The sequence below is a fragment of the Hylobates moloch genome, unplaced genomic scaffold (genome assembly GCF_009828535.3).
Source record: "Hylobates moloch isolate HMO894 unplaced genomic scaffold, HMol_V3 SCAFFOLD_28, whole genome shotgun sequence".
NCBI classification, from domain to species: Eukaryota; Metazoa; Chordata; class Mammalia; order Primates; family Hylobatidae; genus Hylobates; species Hylobates moloch.
This window is the reverse complement of record NW_026652303.1, coordinates 2,772,713-2,793,087: the sequence shown is the minus strand read 5'-3', so window position 1 is coordinate 2,793,087 and position 20,375 is coordinate 2,772,713. Positions and strand designations below refer to the sequence as shown.

General features: G+C 44.5%; 2 protein-coding genes across 6 annotated transcripts in view; both read left to right on the top strand.

Moving 5' to 3' along the window:
• LOC116463188 (monofunctional C1-tetrahydrofolate synthase, mitochondrial) overlaps positions 1–20,375 on the top strand; it is a 238,540-nt gene that overhangs the window by 1,044 nt on the left and 217,121 nt on the right. For 3 of the 5 annotated variants that reach the window (XR_009211999.1, XR_009211998.1, XM_032146189.2), the window contains exons 2-6: positions 10,191–10,275; positions 11,742–11,792; positions 11,881–11,934; positions 16,546–16,670; positions 19,425–19,525. Coding sequence is in view for 3 of the 5 variants with exons in the window: in XM_032146189.2 (XP_032002080.1) it covers positions 10,191–10,275; positions 11,742–11,792; positions 11,881–11,934; positions 16,546–16,670; positions 19,425–19,525 (416 nt within the window). In the remaining 2 variants the exon portion in view is untranslated. Of the gene's footprint in view, positions 1–10,190; positions 10,276–11,741; positions 11,793–11,880; positions 11,935–16,545; positions 16,671–19,424; positions 19,526–20,375 lie in introns of those variants that run through there. The other 2 variants (XM_032146190.2, XM_058434492.1) reach the window with 2 other exon arrangements.
• Positions 3,428–4,472, top strand: LOC116463190 (proline-rich protein 13-like). Its single transcript, XM_032754144.2, has one exon. The coding sequence runs from the start codon at positions 3,852–3,854 to the stop codon at positions 4,275–4,277; it is 426 nt and encodes a 141-aa protein (XP_032610035.1). The 5' UTR covers positions 3,428–3,851; the 3' UTR covers positions 4,278–4,472.

Sequence of the window (20,375 nt, the reverse complement as noted above, 5' to 3'; positions counted from 1 at the left end):
GGTTCTCTGCGGGCCCAGAGCGAACTGGGAGCCCCGGGCCGGGCCTTTCCCGTCCCGGTCCCCGTCCCTGGGCCCCAGCCTTTCCCGCCCTCGCCAAGAGGGGCGCCCAGGTCTCAGGCCTTGCAGGGCGAGCCCCTCGGGACAACCTGGAGGTGGCGAGAAAGCCTCTTCCGCCTCCCTCGGAACTGGGATTAGGAACGAGTTCCAGAACGCGGTTTCCCCGGCCAGCGGACCACCTTCTCCATTCACATCCTCTTCCTTTTCCTTCTAGCCTTCTTTCTTAGTCATTGCCTGCTTGCCTTTCTCTCTGCCTTTCCTTCCTCCCTCTGCTCTCCCATTTTCCTCCCCACTCCCCTTCTCCCCTGTCTCAGTAGTAAAATACGTTTCCTAGGCTCTTTATTATGTAGCGGATGATTTTAAGGGGCCATTTATTTAGTTTGCCTTGTTCTCTGTCTTCTTTTTCTTCTAGAAATGGAGTCTCGCTTTGTTGCTCAGGCTGGAGTTCAGTGGTGCCATTTCGGCTCACTGCAGCCTCCGCCTCCTGGGCTCAAGCGATCCTCCCGCCTTAGCCTCCAGAGTAACTGGGATCACAGGTGTGCGCTACCATGCCCGGATAATTTTATTTTTTTCGTAGAGACAGGGCCCCACTCTGTTACCCAGGCTGGTCTGGAACTCCTGGGTTCAAGCCATCATCCCTGCCCCCAAAGCGCTGGAATTAATTACACGTCAGGTCATTAGGTTTTAACCTGCACGTTGCTGAGACTCATCTTACCGTTAGAGACGTTGCTGAGACTCATCTTACCGGTTAGAGTCTGAGGCCAGGATAGGCGGCAAAAAAAAAAAAACCCTCCTGTCATGCTGTTTTATTTTCTATATAACACTGATTATTACCTGAAACTTCCTCCTTTGCTCATTTCTTGTCTGTCTCACCCACCTGGAATATGAGCTTCATGAGACAGCTGTCTCTTCGGTGCTATATCCTAAGTCCTGGAGAGAGTGCCCAGAATGTAATAGGCACTTGTGGAATGGTTACACAAGGAATGCTTCAAGATTTGGGGTCATCTGTGGGTTTTATTCATACATAATTCTTTTTTTTTTTTTTTTTTTTGAGACGGAGTCTCGCTCTGTCACCCAGGCTGGAGTGCAATGGCATGATCTTGGCTCACTGCAACCTCTGCCTCCCAGGTTCAGGCGATTCCCCTGCCTCAGCCTCCCGAGTAGCTGGGATTACAGGAGCGTGCCACCACGCCTGGCTAATTTTTGTATTTTGAGTAGAGACAGGATGTCTCACCATGTTGGCCAGGGCGGTTTCAAACTCCTGACCTCAGGTGATCCGACTGCCTTGGCCTCCCAAAGTTTTGGGATTACAGGCGTGACCCACCGTGCCTGGACTATTCATGCATACTTTTAGGTTTAAAGCCATCACTGCCTTAGAGATGAGTAAAGAGGTTAGTAGGGGGCTTTAGGGCCTGCACTGGGCTCCCCAAACTCAATTCCTTCAGGAAAATGGGAGGAGTAACAGTACCTACCTCAAGGGGTTATGGAAACAATTATGTGAGAGAACACATGCAAAATATGTAGCCCAGGACTGTCACATACAAGTCCTTCAACAAATGGTGGCTATTAATTTTTTTTTTTTTTTTGAGACAGAATCTCACTCTGTCGCCCAGGTTGGGGTGCAGTGGCGCGATCTCGGCTCACTGCAACCTATGCCTACCAGGTTCAAGCGATTCTCCTGCCTCAGCCTCCTGAGTAGCTGGGATTCCAGGCTCGCACCACCACGCCTGGCTTATTTTGTGTTTTTAGTAGAGACGGGGTTTCACCATGTTGGCCAGGCTGGTCTCAAACTCCTGACTTCGTGATCTGCCTGCCTCAGCCTCCCAAAGTGCTGGGATTACAGGTGTGAGCCACCACACCCAGCAATATTTTTACAATTCACTAAGCCAGGGGTCCACAGACTTTTTATATAATGGGCCGGATAGTAAATATTTTAGGTTTAGTGAGCCTAGAGGCAAAATCAAAATTATTAGTAGGTACATTTATAACAAGAGAAAAGACAAATTTAGGCCAGGCACCATGGTTCATGCCTGTAATCCCAGCACTTTGAGAGGCCAAAGTGGGATGATCGCATTCCCAGGAATTCAAGACCAGCCTGGGCAACATAGTGAGACACCCATCTCTATAAAAAATTTTTAAAAATTAACTGGGCAGGGCACGTGCCTGTAGTTCCAGCTACTCAGAAGGCTGAGGCAGGAGGATCACTTGAGCCCAGGAGGTCAAGGCTACAGCGAGCAGAGATTGTGCTACTGCACTCCAGCCTGGGCAATGGAGTGAGACCTTTTTATTTTTTATTTTTGCAATTAAGTATTTTTAATTAAGATATGTACATTTTTTAGACATAATGCTTTCACACACTTAATAGATGGCAGTATAGGGTAAACATAACTTTTTTATTTTTATTTTTTTATTTTACTTTAAGTTCTGGGAAACGTGCTGAACGTGCAGGTTTGTTACATAGGTATACGTGTGCCATGGTGGTTCGCTACACCTATCAACCCATCATCTAGGTTATAAGCCCCACATGCATTAGGTATTTGTCCTAATGCTCTCCCTCCCCTTGCCCCCCCACCCCCGACAGACCCCAGTGTGTGATGTTCCCCTCCCTGGGTCCATGTGTTCTCATTGTTCAACTCTCACTTAGGAGTGAGAACATGCGGTGTTTGGTTTCTGTTCCTGTGTTAGTTTGCTGAGGATGATGATTTCCAGCTTCTTCCATGTCCCTGCAGAGGACATGAATTCATCCTTTTTTATGGCTGCAATTTTATTTTTGTAGAGATGAAGTCTCACTATATTGGCCAGGCTGGTCTCAAGTGATCCTGCTGCCTCAGCCTCCCAAAGTGCTGAGATTGCAGGCATGAGCCACCACGCCTGGCTATATTGTACCTTTCAACTGAGTTATGTGCATGGTTTACTAAAACTCTCTAGCCCTGAATTGATTCCCTGAGGATTGGAGCAAAGTGGGTGGGGGCGTGAGTCGGCTAGAAGTCACCTGGAATAGACATCCAGGAGCCGAAGTGTATTAGGTCAGAAAAGTTAAAGAATGAGCTCCCTCAAAAGCATAGTGACCTGTTGTTCCTGGTGATGGGACTAGATGACCATAATCCCTCAGCCTCCCAAGTAGCTGGGATTGCAGGCAGGCACCACCACACCCAGCTAATTTTTGTATTTTTAGTAGAGACAGGGTTTCACCATGTTGGCCAGGCTAGTCTCCAACTCCTAACCTCAAGTGATCCACCCACCTTGGCCTCCCAAAGTGTTGGGATTACAGGCATGAGCCACTGCCCCGGCCAGTAATATAATACATTCTGTATAATAGTCACAGTAATGGTGAAAATAACAAAGCTGCTGCTGATGGCTTAATTCTGAGTTTTAGCTACACTTGGTAACCTAGCTAGAGAGCTCACATTCCTTCCCACTGTCCTCAATCAAAGTGGAAGCTCACAAGGCCGTTTTTCTCCCCCAAGGACATGAAAATCTCTGATTAGAAACATTTATGTTACTTTTTGGATTTATTGAGCCTAATGACTGACTCCTTTTTCTTTCTTGCTTGCTTTATCACTGTAGGAAAGAGTAACCCCAAAGAATGAAACATTACACATATAACAAGTTGTAGGGAGCATGAACCTATTTTGTTTTATTAGCGTGGGTGGTAATAGCATTGAACTCCTTTAAACACCTGTACAGGCACCCCTAAGATATTGTGGGTTCAGTTGCAGACCACTGCAATAAGGGGAATGTCGCAGTAAAACGAGTCATACAAATTTTGTAGTTTCCCAGTGCATACAAAACTTATGTTTATGTGGAATCCCAATGCCGGGCAGCCAGGGCCAAATCCATATCCCCCCGATATTGGGTGCCCTGGAGGTTCCAATCCTGCCCACCCACCACCTATTAACCCACCCTTTCCCCCAGGCCCCTGTCCTCCTCCCCCAGGAGCTCCCCATGGCAATCCAGCTTTCCCCCCAGGTGGGCCCCCTCATCGTATGCCACAGCCAGGGTATCCAGGATGCCAACCCTCGGGTCCCTACCCTCCTCCATACCCACCGCCTGCCCCTGGAATCCCTCCTATGAATCCCTTGGCTCCTGGCATGGTCGGACCAGCAGTGATAGTGGACAAGGAGATGCAGAAGAAAATGAAGAAAGCTCATGAAAAGATGCACAAGCACCACAATCATGGCAAGCATTCCTCCTCCTCTTCCAGCAGTGATTCTGACTGAATACAGGCCCTGGACCCTTCCCTCAAGTCTCACCAGTTCTGCTCTCCCATCAAGCTTTCAGATGCCATGTTGTACTGGGGGAATGTAGCCCTTGTGGTCCCCCGCACCCCTCCTCAACCTGAGCCTCACCCTGCTGTTGAGCCCTGAGTGGCTAGGGGAAATGGGAAGAGGATTGCCATGGCCTGGCCATCTTGTTGCTGCTTGGATAGATCATATTGCTAATGAATTAGGCAGGGGAGCTATTTTTTGAAGATGATGAACTAAATGTTGAAGACAAGTTTGAGATCTGTAAAATGTGATTTTTTACTTCTGCTTATAATACTTGTGATTGGGGAGGTTTGTGGAAATTTAATTATGATGAAAAGCCTCTATCTTTTTTGTAATGTTGGCATACTCGGGGAATTTAGTGGCAAATACATTCCCCAGCAGGCCTATTGTTGGTTGCACTAACTGCAAGGTTGCTGGGAAGTAGAGTCCATTTGGTCGATGAGCTTTGACTGCCGTTTTAGAACCTTACCTCTCCTCCCTAGCCCAATATGCTGTCTCGGGTCCTATTCAAATAAAGTTATTCCTCCTGGAAAAAAAAAAAAAGTTATGTTTAGACAATACTGTAGCCTATTGAGTATGCAATAGCATTTTGTCTAAAAAAAAAACAAAAACCCATATATAAGGCCGGGCGTGGTGGCTCATGACTGTAATCCCAGCACTTTGGGAGGCTGAAGTGGGTGGATCACGAGGTCAGGAGTTCGAGACCAGCCTGGCCAACATAGTAAAACTGCATCACTACTAAAAATACAAACATTAGCCAGGCATGGTGGTGTGCCCCTGTAGTCCCAGCTACTTGGGAGGCTGAGGCAGGAGAATCGCTTGAACCCGGGAGGTGGAGGTTGTGGGAAGGCGGAGGTTGTGGTGAGCCACTGCATTCCAGCCTGGGAAACAGAGCGAGACTCCAAAAAAAAAAAAAAAAAAAAAAAAAAAAAAAACACCCAAAAAACATATATATATATATACCTTAATTTTAAAATACTTTATTGCCGAGAAATGCCAGTGGTCTGGTGGAGGATTGTGCCTAGATGTTGATGGTTATTGACTGATCAGGGTGACTGCTAAAGGTTAGGGTGGCTGTGGCAGTTTCTTAAAGTAAGACAATGCGGTTTGCTGCATTGATGGAACTCCTCCTTTTGTGGAATATTTCTCTGTAGCAGTGCTACAGAGAAAATGGTAACATTTTACCCACAGTAGGACTTCTTTCAAAATGGGCGTCAATCCTCTCAAACCCTGCAACTGCTTTACCAAGTACTTGATATCAACTACTGTAATCTTTTTTTTTTTTGAGACGGAGTCTTGCTCTGTCGCCCTGGCTGGACTGCAGTGCCACGATCTTGGCTCACTGCCACCTCCGCCTCTCAGGTTCAAGTGATTCTCCTGCCTCAGCCTCCTGAGTAGCTGGGACTACAGGTGCCCGCCACCACGCCCAGCTAATTTTTTTGTATTTTTAGTAGAGACGGGGTTTCACCGTATTGGCCAGGCTGGTATCGAACTCCTGACCTCGTGATCTGCCTGCTTCGGCCTCCCAAATTGTTGGGATTACAGGTGTGAGTCACCGTGCCTGGCCTAATTACTGTAATCTTATAAATCCTTTGTTGTCATTTTGTTTTATTTTATTTTATTTTCTGAGACAGAGTCTCACTCTTTCACCCAGGCTGGAGTGCAGTGGCGCGATCTCCGCTCACTGCAAACTGTGCCTCCCGGGTTCAATAAATTCTCCTGCTTCAGCCTCCCGAGTAGCTGGGATTATAGGCATGCACCACTATGCCCTGCTAATTTTTTTATTTTTAGTAGAGACAGGGTTTCACTATGTTGGCCAGGCTGGTCTCCAACTCCTGACCTCGTGATCCGCCTGCCTCGGCCTCCCAAAGTGCTAGGATTACAGACGTGAGCCGTTGCTCCCAACCTAATAAGGCTGTTTTCTTATCATTTGTGTGTCCATGGGAGTAGCATTTTTAAATTTCTTCAATAGCTTTTCCTTTGCATTCACAGCTTGGCTAACTGTTTAGCACAAGAGGCCTAGCTTTTGACCTGTCTTGGCTTTCAACACACCCTCCTCACAAAGTTTAATTATTTCTGGGTTTTTATTTAAAGTGAGAGACCTGCAGGTCTTCACTTGAACACTTAGAGGCCACTGTAGTTACTAATTGTCCTAATTTCAATATTGTTGTTTCTCAGGGAATAGGGAAGCCAGAGGAGAGGGAGAGAGAAGGGGGAACAGCCAGTCCAGTGAAGCAGTCAGAACACACACCATCATGAACCATCATGGCCACGGTTTGGCCAACACAATTACAATAGTAACATCAAAGATCGTCAATCACACATCACCATAACAAACATACTAAAAATGAAAAAGTTTGAAATATTGCAAGAATTATCAAAATGTGACACAAAGTGAGCAGATGCCATTGGAAAAATGACTCCCATAGACTTAAAACACAGGTTGCCACAAACTTTCAATTTGTAGAAAAACACAGCATCTATAAATTGCAATAAAGCAAAGCACAAAAAATGTTGTATGCCTGTATTTTTTTTCTATCCACATCCACCCCCCAACTTTTTTTTTTTTTTTTTTTTTTTTGGTAGAGACCAGGTCTTGCTATCTTGCCCAGGCTGGCCTTGAACTCCTGAGCTCAAGTGATCCTCTCACCTCAGCCTCCCAAAGTGCTGGGATTACAGGCATGAGCCACTGCACCCAGCCCCCATCCCCAACTATTTTAAAACTCTAATTACTTTTTGATGATTGCCAACTTACCTATACAAGTGTTCCTTTTAGCCCGGCGAGGTGGCTCACCCCTGTAATTCCAGCACTTTGGGAGGCCAAGGTGGGCGGATCACGAGGTCAAGAGATGGAGACCACCCTGGCCAACATGGTGAAATCCTGTCTCTAGTAAAAATACAAAAATTAGTGGGACGTGGTGGTGTGCACCTGTAGTCCCAGCTACTCGGGAGACTGAGGCAGGAGAATCGCTTGAACCTGGGAGGTGGAGGTTGCAGTGAGCCGAGATCATGCCACTGCCCTCCAGCCTGGCAACAGAGTGAGACTCTGTCTCAAAAAAATAAAAAGAAATATTCCTTTCATCAACTATGAATGGATCAAGACTATGAATGTTTCTGAGAAAATTATTGCTATTAGTATGAATGTTTTCAGTGTTTAAGGGTAGCTTTGGGGCACAGAAAAAAAACAAACGTACATTTATAAGAAAAAGGGGAAAGAGCCACTGTAGTATACCTGTTTTACAGATGAGGAAACTGAGGCTCTTAGAGACTTGCCCATGCTAGTAAATGAAATGCCCAGTACCAGTCCTGGGCCGTATTTCCACTTAGTGTCTCAGAACTACCTGGACTCTCTTAAAAATGCGCATTTCTGGGCTCCACTGAGACACATTGAATCAGGCTTTCTAGGGTGAAACACTGGAACCATTATTTTTTTTTTGAGACAGAGTCTCGCTCTGTCACCCAGCTGGAGTGCAGTGGCATGATCTTGGCTCACTGCAGCCTCTGCCTCCTGGGTTCAAGTGATTCTCCTGCCTCAGCCTCCTGAGTAGCTGGGATTACAGATGTGCACCACCACGCCTGGCTAATTTTTGTATTTTTACTAGAGATGGGGTTTCACCATATTGGCCAGGATGGTCTCGAACTCCTGACCTCAAGTGATCCATTTCACCTTGGCCTCCTGAAGTACTGGGATTATAGGTGTGAGCCACTGCACCTGGCCTGGAACCTTTATTTTTACCAAACTCTCCAGTGATCCTCATACGATGAGCCGCTTGGGTCCCACACTCCAGTGCTTTCCTGGACCCAGACAAAAATAAGAACCCAGCATAGCCAAATTAACAGTCACGACAGGCTGGAAAGAGTGCGGCATATGGGCCTCAGTCACCCATTATTGGATGTATGGATTTTAGTACTTATTTGTAAGGTGATTTGTAAACTTTCCCATATGGTCACATTTATTCAGCACAATAATACAATTAATTCCCTGGGAATGAAGTAGCTTTATCCCAAGTGTTTCCAAACAAAACTAACTGAAATGTTCCCAGGTTATAGACAGTTGCCTGCACCCAGTCCATCTGTTCCAGCCCAGCTGGTAGTAGAAAGGTGGTCCTGGTTGTGAGTCTGAGCAGCTCTCCCCTCTAAAGCCCCGCCTGGGCACTGCAGTGCCTCCGGTTCCATTTGGCAGCTGTGTCTCTCTGAAAACTGGGGGAAGCTTCCCGATGCCTTTCTGCTCTTGGCAATGTACTGTGGATGGCATTGGCTGGAACTTCTTCACCCTGCATTTTTGTTAGGTGCGGTGCAAGACCCTGTCAGAGACTGAAAACAAAATGAAAAGGTGGTCTTAGCACTGAAGCCTGGGGGCTGCTGTGGCTGCGCCTTTGGTCTGTTGTGAGAGGGGGAAAAGCAAGCTCCCAGTGCTCATGTGCTGCTGAGAACATATCATAGGGTGGCGGTGAAGGTAGCCTCTGCAGTCACTCATCCCAGAAGGTTCCAGAAAAAGCTGAGCTCCTAACACTTTGTTTTTCTTTTTTTTTTTTTTGAGACAGAGTCTTGCTCTGTTGCCCCGGCTGGAGTGCAGTGGCATGATCTCGGCTCGCTGCAACCTCTGCCTCCCAGGTTCAAGCGATTCTCCTGCCTCAGCCTCCCAATTAGCTGGGATTACAGGCACCTGCCACCACACCCGACTAATTTTTGTATTTCTGGTAGAGACGGGGTTTCACCATATTGGCCAGGGTAGTCTTGAAATCCTGACCTTGTGATCTGCCCGCCTCAGCCTCCCAAAGTGCTGGGATTACAGTCATGAGCCACCACGCCTGGATTTTTTTTTTTTTTCTCTTTTTAAAAAGAAATTGAGTCTTGCTCTGCCACGCAGGCTGGAGTGCAGTGGTGCAGTCATAGCTTACTACAGCCTCAAACTCATGGGCTCAAGCAATCCTCCAGCTTCAGCCTCCCAAGTATCTGGGACCACAGTCACGCGCCATCACGCCCAGCTAAATTGTTTATAGAGATGGGATCTCGTTAGGTTACCCAGGCTGGTCTTAAACTCCTGGCCTCAAGCGATCCTCCTGCCTTGGCCTCTCAAAGCGCTGGGACTACAGGTGCATGCCACCATGCCAGGCCTTCTACCACTTTTACCTAGGCTTCCTCTCCCCAGGCTGGCACCTCCCTCAGAGGCAGGAGGTGAAGGTGGCTGCTGCTGGGCATTTAGGAGGTACAGGTGCAGACTATGTTGTGGATTCTCAGAGGACTGAGAAGCTCTCTGTCTGTCTCCCTAGGAGGCTTTGATAGTGTTATCAAAGTGGGTCTCCAGTGTTTCTGGAACTTTCCTCTCCTTCCCTTCCTTCCTTACCTCATTCCTTCTTTAAATTCCAGGACCTGGAATTTATCCTGGCTCGACACTTCTTGTCCAACAGTGAGCCCCCTGTCTTCACCCCCCTAATCCCCTGTCTTCACTTCCCTCTTCCCACTTTATTTGCTTTCCCCATGGACCCATACTCAGGGTTTTGGGAGGATGGCGGCGGAGTATGGTGGAGGAGAGCGATTATTTAAAGTAGAAACCCAAAGCTTTTATTATAGTAACCTTGGAAAATACAAGAGAAAAATTCACCCCTAGAAAATTATTATAAACATCTAGTTTGTTTTCCTCTGCATATTTTAAAAACTGGATTGCCACATTTTACCTTGTGTTAGTGTCTTGATTTCATTGTTACGCCGCCTAGCCCCTCCACAGTGTACAGGTGGAGTGCGTCCTTCTGCGGTCTAGTTATTTTCACTTGGAGGAACGAACTTTCTGAGAAAATGTGTTTTGTCAGTCCTTTCTACTCGTTAACCAAGAAATCACAATGTTGTTTTTCTTTCTCAATGTAGAGAAGTCATTCAGAATTCAAAAGAAGTTCTAAGTTTATTGCAAGAAAAAAACCCTGCCTTCAAGCCGGTTCTTGCAATTATCCAGGTAAGCCGAGAACAAGGTTCAGTCCTGCTATTTTAGGATGCTTTTCAATTTAGAAAATGATTGTATACAAAAGAGCAGCTGCATTTCTTGCCAAAGAGGAGAGGGCTCAGTTGGCAATGCTGTTTTCTATGGTCTTTTGCTTCTTTGGGGTCACGGGTGAAGTACTGCCCTGCTTGAGTGTGTCTGCTTTCGTGAATTCTCCTCTCTGAGGTGGGGGTAGCTTTCAGAGGTCTAGGAGGTAGGCACTTACATGCACTGCATTACACAGGATATATCGTGGTCCATGTGTGCTCACAAATGTTTACCAAATGTGATTTTGAAGGTGCTGGGGAAAAAAGTGGCACTTTGTTTCAATGGACAGAGATGCTAGATGAAACATGGATATTTGGTAATCATTTTACTCTATCTTTTAAAACCTGCCATAAACTTAATGGGACAAAAGTCATTACCCCGTCAAAAGGGCTTTGCATTCCACATACTTCTTTTGGCTGCAGCCCCTGGTTCTGAGCCACAGTTGGCCCCAGTTGCCATCCTGCTTGGCACACTTGTGTGATGGCAGGTGCCGAGAAATAACGAGGTGAGCCAAGCCTGGAAGCAAACACAGCCCGACAGTTGGGCTGCTACCACGGGGCTTGGCATGCACTTAGCGTATCAAAATAGCAGCCTCTGGTTCCATCGTGCTGCGTATTTCAGGATTACAGAGCTGTGCTCAAGTTACTTACATTCTCTGGGATCTGTAGCCACATCTCGTTACAAAGAAAGGCAAGTTAGAGCAATAGAAAGAAAATTAGATTAGGGCTCGGGCCTCCTGGGAATCTGCTGACTCCCTGGCTTTCCATCTAAAGGCAAACCATTTCAACTCCTACCTTTGGTATCCCCATTTTTTGGCTTCTTTTTGTGATGGGGTCTTGCTTTGTTGCCTGGGCTGGAGTGCAGTGGCATGATCTTGACTCACCGCGGCCTTGACCAACTCCTGGGCTCAAGCGATCCTCCCACCTCAGCCTCCTGAGTAGCTAGGACTGCAGGCATGCACCATCATGCCCTGCTATTTTTTGTATTTTTTGTAGAGATGGGGTTTCACCATGTTGCCCAGGCTGGTTTCGAACTCCTGGGCTCAAGCAATCCACCGCCTCAGCCTTCCAAAGTGCTGGGATTACAGGCATGAGCCACTGTGCCCAGTCGGTGTCCTCATTTTTAGAGAGGAAAGCTGGCTAGGTTACTGTGTATGTCTTCTAATAGGAGGGATATTATTTTCCTTAAAAAAGTGACATAATTTAAAGCCCGAGGAATTACTCTGTTAAATACTGGCCCCGAGTCCCTTTTTAGAAGCAGCAAGATTGTTTTTCTGCACCTTCCATATTATCTTTGTAATTAGATCATCTGTAATCACAAAATTCATCTCTGGATTATCTTTTGTGCCTTTTCAAGCTATTTTTATGTTGTTATGTTGTTTTTACCCTCCTAAGGCAGGTGACGACAACTTGATGCAGGAAATCAACCAGAATTTGGCTGAGGAGGTGAGGACTGTTGCTTTTAAAAAATTCATTATAACTTTTAACAATACATTCTCTTATAGTGATGAATAACCTTGTGTTCCTTTTTCAGGCTGGTCTGAACATCACTCACATTTGCCTCCCTCCAGATAGCAATGAAGCCGAGGTAATAATGGCAGAGCTCTAAACTCTTGCTTCTTCTTTCCTCTTGAGACTTAATAGGCCCATTGGCGTCTCTTAGTGGTGGCTGGGACAGATCTAACCTTTGCTTGTGGCTGAATATTAGAGGGAAGACTTCACTTCTTTTCTCTAGGGTAAATGCTTCATGATATCCTTGTTCCTTGTCATTTGTATGTTTCTACCGAAGACTTGAGCTGCGACTTGTTGAGTTCGGTTGTGTTTCGCCAGCTGCGGTGGCAGCGTCATCTCGTGGAAATTGTCAGGCTGAGGCGAGGAAGCTGGACCTTGGGCCACAGATCCCTGTGCCAGGGCCTGGCCCTTCTGTGGTTAGCTTTTCTTCCTACTGGCTCCATGTGATGGAAAACCTCAAATAATGGAATCTTAAATAACATACAAGTTTATTTCTGTCTCTCTTTTTTTTTTTTTTTTGAGATGGAATTTCACTTTTGTTGCCCAGGCTGGAGTGCAATGATGCCATCTCGGCTCACTGCAACCTCCGCCTCCCAGGTTCAAGCGATTCTCCTGCCTCAGCCTCCTGAGTAGCTGGGATTATAGGTGCGTGCCAACACACCCGGCTAATTTTCGTATCTTTAGTAGAGATGGGGTTTCACCATATTGGCCAGGCTGGTCTTGAACTCCTGACCTCAAGTGATCCACCCTCTTCGGCCTCCCAAAGTGCTGGGATTACAGATGTGAGCTACTGTGCCTTGCCTAGAAGTCTATTTTTCTGGGACGTGAATAAAGTTTGGAAGTAGGCAGTCCCTGGTTGGTGACATCACCAAGTCGTAGGAGCTCAGGCTCCTGTCCCTCTGCTCTGCCACCTTTGTGGTTTGGTTAACAAGCACTTTGTTCTGATTGATCAGTGAGGCCCAGCAGGTCTGCTAGTCATTTGTGAGACAAAGAATGGGAATTTGTAGAGTTTGTATCTGGCCTTGTACTATGTAAACAAGGGGGCATTGGTGAGTCTTATTTGAGTCCTATGGAGAAGAGCAGTTCTTTGCAGTACACAGAAGGTACAGGGATTTGTTAACCTTCCCTCTTTTCCAGGATCACAGGGCTTAGGTAAAGTTCATTGTCACCAAGAAGAAAAAGGAAGGACAAAGACAGGCCCCTGCTGTCTTTAAAGACATTTCCTGAAAGTCACAGTTCTACATCCATTCCGTTGTCCCCTACCTAGTTGCCTGGCCAACTGCAAGGGAGGCTGGGAAGTGTAGTTTTTATACCAAGAAGCCTTAGATCATTTATTAGCAAGCTAAAAATCAAGAGTTTATTACTAAGGAGAGAAAGAAAACTATATACTGGGTGATAAGTGTTTGCCACACTTGCCATTGTAGCGTGGTACAAATATGAAGTGTTAAATATGTAACAAATACCTATGATACCAGCAGTGACAGCATGCAAAGGAAGTTGTTGTTCATTTGCACAATACCCACTGTCTGCAGCAGAATTTGCTTTTCTTTCTTTCTTTTTTTTTTTTTTAGACAGAGTCTCACTCTGTCACCCAGGCTGGAGCACAATGGTGCAATCTCCGCTCACTGCAACTTCCACCTCTCATGTTCAAGTGATTCTCCCCGTTCAGCCTCCCAAATAGCTGGGATTACAGGCACCCGCCGTTATGCCCAGCTAACTTTTGCATTTTTGTAGTGACAGGGTTTCACCATGTTAGCCAGGCTGTTTTTGAACTCCTGACCTCAGGTGATCTGCCCTCCCTGGCCTCCCACAGCGCTGGGATTACAGGTGTGAGCCACCTCACCTGGCCTTGCCACTGGTATTAATAGCCCTTGATTTTCGTTGTTGTTGTTGTTTACAATTGACACATAATAATTGTGCATGTGTGTAGGGTACAGTGTGGTGTTTCAGTACTTGCATATGTTGTGTAATGATCAAATCAGGTTAGTTACATTCATCACCTAGAACGTTTATCATTTCTTTGTGGTGATAGCTTTCAAGATCTTTTCTAGCTGTCTCGAAATATACAATACATTGTCATTAGCTATAGTCACCCTACTATGTAATAGAACACTGGAATTTATTCCTCCTATCTAAATGTAACTTTTTACCTACCGATGGACCAACCTCTCCCGATTTCCCCTCCCCCATCCCTCTCCAGCCTCTGGTAACCACCATTCTATTCTCTATTTCTATGAGATCAACTTTCCTAGATTGCACATGTAAGTGACATCCTATGGTATTTGCCTTTCTGCACCTGGCTTATTTCACTTCATGTTATGTCCTCCAAGTTCATCCATGTTGCCACAAATGACAGGATTTCGTTCCTTTTTATGGTTGAATGATATTCCATTGTGTATACAAACCACACTTTCTTTATCCTCCATTAGTGGGCACTTGGATTGGTTCCATCTCTTGGCTACTGTGAATAGTGCTGTAATAAACACAGGAATGCAGACAGCTTCTCAGCATAGCGGTTTCAGTTCCCGTGCGTATATACCTAGTGGTGGGAATGGCTGGGTCATATGGTAGTTGTTTTTTTAATTTTGTGAGAAATCTTCATTCTGTTTTCTCTAATGGCTGTATTAATCCGCATTCCCACCAGCAGTGTACAAGAGCTCCCCTTTCCACATATCCTCCCCAGCATTTGTTATTGTCATTTTTGATAATAGCCATTCTAGCTTGATATCTCATCGTGGTTTTGATTTGCATTTCCCTGATAATTAATGATGTTGAGTGTTTTGTCATATACCTGCAGGCCATTTGTATGTCCTTTGGGAGATGTCTGTTCACGTCTTTTGCCCATTTTTTATTTGAATTGTTTGTTTTTTTGTTATTAGGTTATTTGAGTTCCTTATATATTCTGGATGTTAACCCCTTGTCGGACGCATAGTTTGCAAATATTTTCTCACATTCTGTAGGTTGTCTCTGCTTCGTTGATTGTTTGCTTTGCTACGAAGAATGTTTTAGTTTGATATAATCCCACTTGTGTATTTTTGCTTTCGTTGTCTATTTTGTTGAGGTCCTATCCAAAAAAACCTTGTCCAGACCAATGTCATGAAGCATTTCCCCTATGTTTTCTTCTATTAGTTTTATGGTTTGAGACCTTATATTTAAGTCTTTAATTCCTTTTGAGTTGATTTTTATAGAAGTGAGCGATGAGGGCCGAGTTTCATTCTTCTGCATGTGGATATCCAGTTTTCCCAGCGCTATTTATTGAAGAGGCTCTCTTTCCACAATGTGTGTTCTTAGTACCTTTGCCTTGACTTATTTTTTGACAAGGAATCATTTATTCCCTATTTTTCTTTGGGAAAATTCTAATAGAGTGAATTTGTATGGTGTTATATTGAAAAAGAGTAAGTACCTTAATTTATTAAGTAAGATTTGTGTTGGCATTTGTTGCTTCTACCAAATGCTTGGTACAGGTGACAATAGCTTCCTCACTTCATTCTGGTCTCTGCTTGAACATCGTGGCCTCTGACCACCCCTCCACCCATCACTCTGTTAACCTTTTACCCCTCCGAACCTTTATTTTTCTGCATATCATTTATTCTTTCCAGTGATTTTATTATTATAATTATAATTTGGAAGGGAGGAACTTCCCTCCTCCACTAGAGTATAAGATCCACGAGGACAGTTTTGTTTATAGCTCTATTTCCTTTACTTAGAACTGATACAGAGTAGGTGCTCAAACCGTTTGTTGAATGAATGAAAGAATGCCGAATGAATGAAACAAAGCTTTCTTTCTGATTTTGTACCTCAAATGGTTTCCCCTGCCACTGCATAGGTAGTGATTTTTGCTAGGCAATGAAACAAAAACGGTAAACCAACCCTTCCCCAGAGCCTCTGAGTGAGATCTATATGCAAAGATAAGTATCTTCTCACTTATGAGCAAATATTTTTGTTAAGTGAGATGAATCAAGATCTTATCTCCTGGCATAAAATAGACAGAGAGGACAAAGCATTGCTTATTTAGAGACACACCCAGACATTCATTAGCTTCCCAAAATGTAGCTTGGTCTTTTTCCCAAATAGTGAATTATTTTAGTGTTTCCCATAAAAGGAGCTGTGCATGCTAACAATTTTTCTAGCATAAGCCTTTGGAAAGGCTTCTTATGTGTCATTGAGGTCCAGATAACCCGAGGGCCTCTGTGACTGCTTGGACGTCATGATTAGTGAGCTGTGTTGAACACATTGTGTTTGAAACACACAGGCTTAGCTGGACCAGGTTGGAATGCTTCAGATTCATGCTTCCTGTCCTTCCTGAAAACTGGCAGTGTGTTTGGCTTAAAGTATGTTTGTTGACAGAGAAGTGTCCTTTGTCTATCTAAACCTTAATAGCTGTGGAGCTTTGGTTTTATTCTGTTTTGTCTTTTTCTGGCACAGAGTAGAGCCATAGAAAGGCAGAGAAGTCACTAAAAAATTCAGCCAAGCCTTTTAATTTTTTTTTTTGAGCCTTGTACACATGATGAAAAGAAAAAAATAGGCTTTTTATTCTGCTTTACATCAAGTCTTCAACAAGGAGCAAAACAACAACAAACTATAACAGATGCATTTTCATGAATCCACTTTTTATATAAAGCTTCCTTTGTTGGGTCTCATTTTCACAAAACTAATTTTTATTTTGTTTTTTTTGTTTTCTCTTTAGATTATAGATGAAATCTTAAAGATTAATGAAGATACCAGAGTACATGGCCTTGCCCTTCAGATCTCTGAGAACTTGTTTAGCAACAAAGTCCTCAATGCCTTGAAACCAGAAAAAGATGTGGATGGGTAAGAAAAGAAAATCAAATAATCAACCTTTATGGCTAAATCACTTTTTCTATTGTGCCTGCTTTTATTTTTCTAAATTTCTTCTATTTATTTCAACTGTGTCAGTAATTAGATGAAAAAAATCATTTTAAATATTTCAGGAGTCTGTAGGATTTTTTTTTTTTTTTTTGAGATGGAGTCTCGCTCTTTTGCCCAGGCTAGAGTGCAGTGGCATGATCTTGGCTCACCGCAACCTCCACCTCCTGGGTTCAAGCGATTCTCCTGCCTCAGCCTCCTGAGTAGCTGGGATTACAGACATGCGCCACCATGCCTGGCTAATTTTTGTATTTTTAGTAGAAACGGGGTTTCACCATGTTGGCCAGGATGCTGTCGATCTCCTGACCTCGTGATCCACCCGTCTCAGCCTCCCAAAATGTTGGGATTACAGGCGTGAGCCACTGTGACTGGCCATCTGTAGCCTTTTAAAATTCTGCATGCAAAAGTTACATATTTTGGAAAATACATTAGCCCTTTTATAGTGCTTCAGTGCCATATGATCTTACACCGTCAGATTCATTTAATAAATTCTGGTCTGACTTATACAATCTTTAGCCAGCTCTATTCTTCTAATAGTTTTTTCCTTGGTAATTCTACCAGACCAGAGAAAAAAATTTAGAAACCTGATTCCCTAGCAGTACCATATTCTGTCTTAGTCCCAGGCCAGTTGAGAAAAGCAAAATAAATACTTTTCTTAATGACACAAGGTTTTATTTGAAATTTGGAGGGGAGCATCATAACTATTGGGTGCTGTAATGTTGGGCTGTGATTCATGTCATGGAGTGACATAAGCTTCATAGAACAAAGGATACCGGCCATCTCCAGTGGGGGATAAGCATGCTTCCCGGAGATTAAAACCCCATTTTCCTCCATGGAAATATAGAAAGTGTTTTTGTACTGTGGCCAAAAAGAACACAATGTGTTTATGGTTATAGATTGTAAGCAGATTTATAAAGTTAGATTCCAGATCCAGTAGACCCTGCAGGGGCTGGATGGGGAGGCTGCCACCTTCCTGAGACGCCCAACAATCTTCCATTCTAGCCTTTTATTGTGACTTGAGTAGACCCAAACATAGGCTGAAAAGGTGTCATGAACACCTCCAGTCCTGGCCGGGCACGGTGGCTCACACCTGTAATCCTAGCACTTTGGGAGGCCAAGGCAGGAGGATCACTTGATCTCAGGAGGTCAAGACCAGCCTGGACAACATAGTGAGACCTCATCTCTATTTTTTTTTTTTTTTTTTTTTTTTTTGAGATGGAGTCTCGCTCTGTTGCCCAGACTGGAGTGCAGTGACACGATCTCGGCTTACTGCAAGCTCTGCCTCCCGGGTTCACACCATTCTCCTGCCTCAGCCTCCCGAGTAGCTGGGACTACAGGCGCCCGCCACCACACCTGGCTAATTTTTTGTACTTTTAGTAGAGACGGGGTTTCACTGTGTTAGCCAGGATGGTCTCGATCTCCTGACCTCGTAATCCGCCTGCCTCGGCCTCCCAAAGTGCTGGGATTACAGGAGTGAGCCACCGCACCCGGCCCCTTGTCTCTATTTTTAAGTAAATAATTAAACATTTTTTAAAAAAACAACAACAATCTCCAGTCCTGTCGTAGACTAACTTTAAAAAGAGAAGAAGCACTAATCAATGAGAAAACTTTCAGAACTTGAAGGTCCTAGGGCATAGTTTCAAGTCTTTCATAAAAGGAGAGGAATTCATGCTGAGGCCCAGCCGGGAAAAACCAACCAAACAACAACAGAGAGCAAAAGGAGAAATTATGAAAATGATTCTAAATGTCTCCATTCTGTTACTGAGATTGACGTGCTCAGTTTAGGCTAGATAGCTGTGGAATGTTTTGTCCTAGATTTGAACAGGGAAAGGCACAGAACCCTTCAGAAGTGTGTGGTCACTCATTTTTTCCACTGCCCCCCACCCCGGCTTCTCAAGGAGATAAATATCGAGGTCAAGTTGAAATCAGACCTGTGACCTGTGCCTCAATCCCAGGTCTTACTGGGTCACTCCAGATTTATAGGATTGGTTCTGGGTTTTGAGTGGACTGCAGGACCATGTTGCCGTGTAACTCTAGGGATGCTAGTCCACTGGGGTCCATTGAAAGGAGCTCCCTGGAGTTGGAAAGTGAAGCCCTGTATGGCCTTAGGCTGTGTCCTGGTGTATTGGCAGAAACAGAACACCCAAGGTCAGGGCCAGGGTGAAGTTTCCTAAGGTACTGCCATAGAAAATGAATGGCCTTTATTGCCTGCTTTCTCTTTAATTCATTTTTTATGGTTTTTTTTTTTTTTTTTTTTTTTGAGACACAGTCTCGCCCTGTTGCCCAGGCTGGAGTGCAGTGGCATGATCTCAGCTCACTGCAACCTCTGCCTCCCAGGTTCAAGCTATCCTCCTGCCTCAGCCCCCTAGTAGCTGGGATTACAGGCATGTGCCATCACGCCCAGCTACTTTTTGTGTTTTTAGTGGAGTCGAGGTTTCGCCATGTTGGCCAGGCTAGTCTCGAACTCCTGACCTCATGTGATCCACCCGCCTCAGCCTCCCAAAGTGCTGGGATTACAGGCGTGAGCCACCATGCCTGGCCCTCTTTAATTCATTTTTATGTATTCTATCTATCAAACATTGACTTGGATGTTATTTGGGGTTAATATACATACATTACATGTGAGTGATTTTTTTGGCTGGGCTTTGGCTTAACCTACTCCTTTATTTTCTGATTCAGAGTAACAGACATAAACCTGGGGAAATTGGTGCGAGGGGATGCCCATGAATGTTTTGTTTCACCTGTTGCCAAAGCTGTAATTGAACTTCTTGAAAAATCAGGTAGGATGCTCCTTGAGAAATGCTGCTGATTTCTATTTATTGGTATTTACATTATTTTTAATAAGGATGTGTTTGGGGAAGAATGAAAAAAAAATTTTATTATTATTCTGATACCCTTTTAGAATGTTTCTAGGAGATTCTAATTGAACATAGAAGTGATATTTCACGTTGACTTTTTTTATTTTTCTCATCTTTTGTGAGATACAAATGAGTACCTAGAAACTTTTTCTAGTAAGATCATCTTATAAATTAAAAGAGAAATTAGTAGAGATAAATTATTAGCCCTGTTTTAAACATGCTCAGTTTCTCTCACGAAACAGTCAAAATAACCACAGTAAAATGTACTTCCAGTTTCAGCTTACTAAATCTGTCAATATGTAGCCTTAGATAAGACTTACACTGAAGACTTAAATGAGGCCAGGCACAGTGGCTCATGCCTATAATCTCAGTGCTAGGCGAGGCCAAGGCCAGAGGATCACTTCAGGCCAGGAGTTTGAGACCAGCCTGGGCAAACATATTGAGACCTTGTCTCAACAAAAAAAATTTACAGATTAGCTGGGCATGGTGGTGTGCACGTGTAGTCCCAGCTATGCTGGAGGCTCAGGCGGGAAGATCGCTTGAGCCCAGGAGTTTGAGGTTACAGTGAGCTGTGATTGCACCACTGCACTCTAGCCTGGGCAATATAGCAAGACCCTGCCTCAAAAAAAAAAAAAAAAAGAAGAAGAAGAAAGAAGAAAGAAGAAGAAATTAGATGTAGGGGCACAGGAACGTAGGTTGGGATTTATTGGTGAGCAGCTTGCTTTTCAGTAGTCAGGACTTAATTTCCATTGTTGTCCCCTTGACTTGGCAT

Bases quoted from the DNA above. Each gene is read 5' to 3' on its own strand.
- LOC116463190 (XM_032754144.2), top strand. From the start codon at position 3,852: ATGTTTATGTGGAATCCCAATGCCGGGCAGCCAGGGCCAAATCCATAT.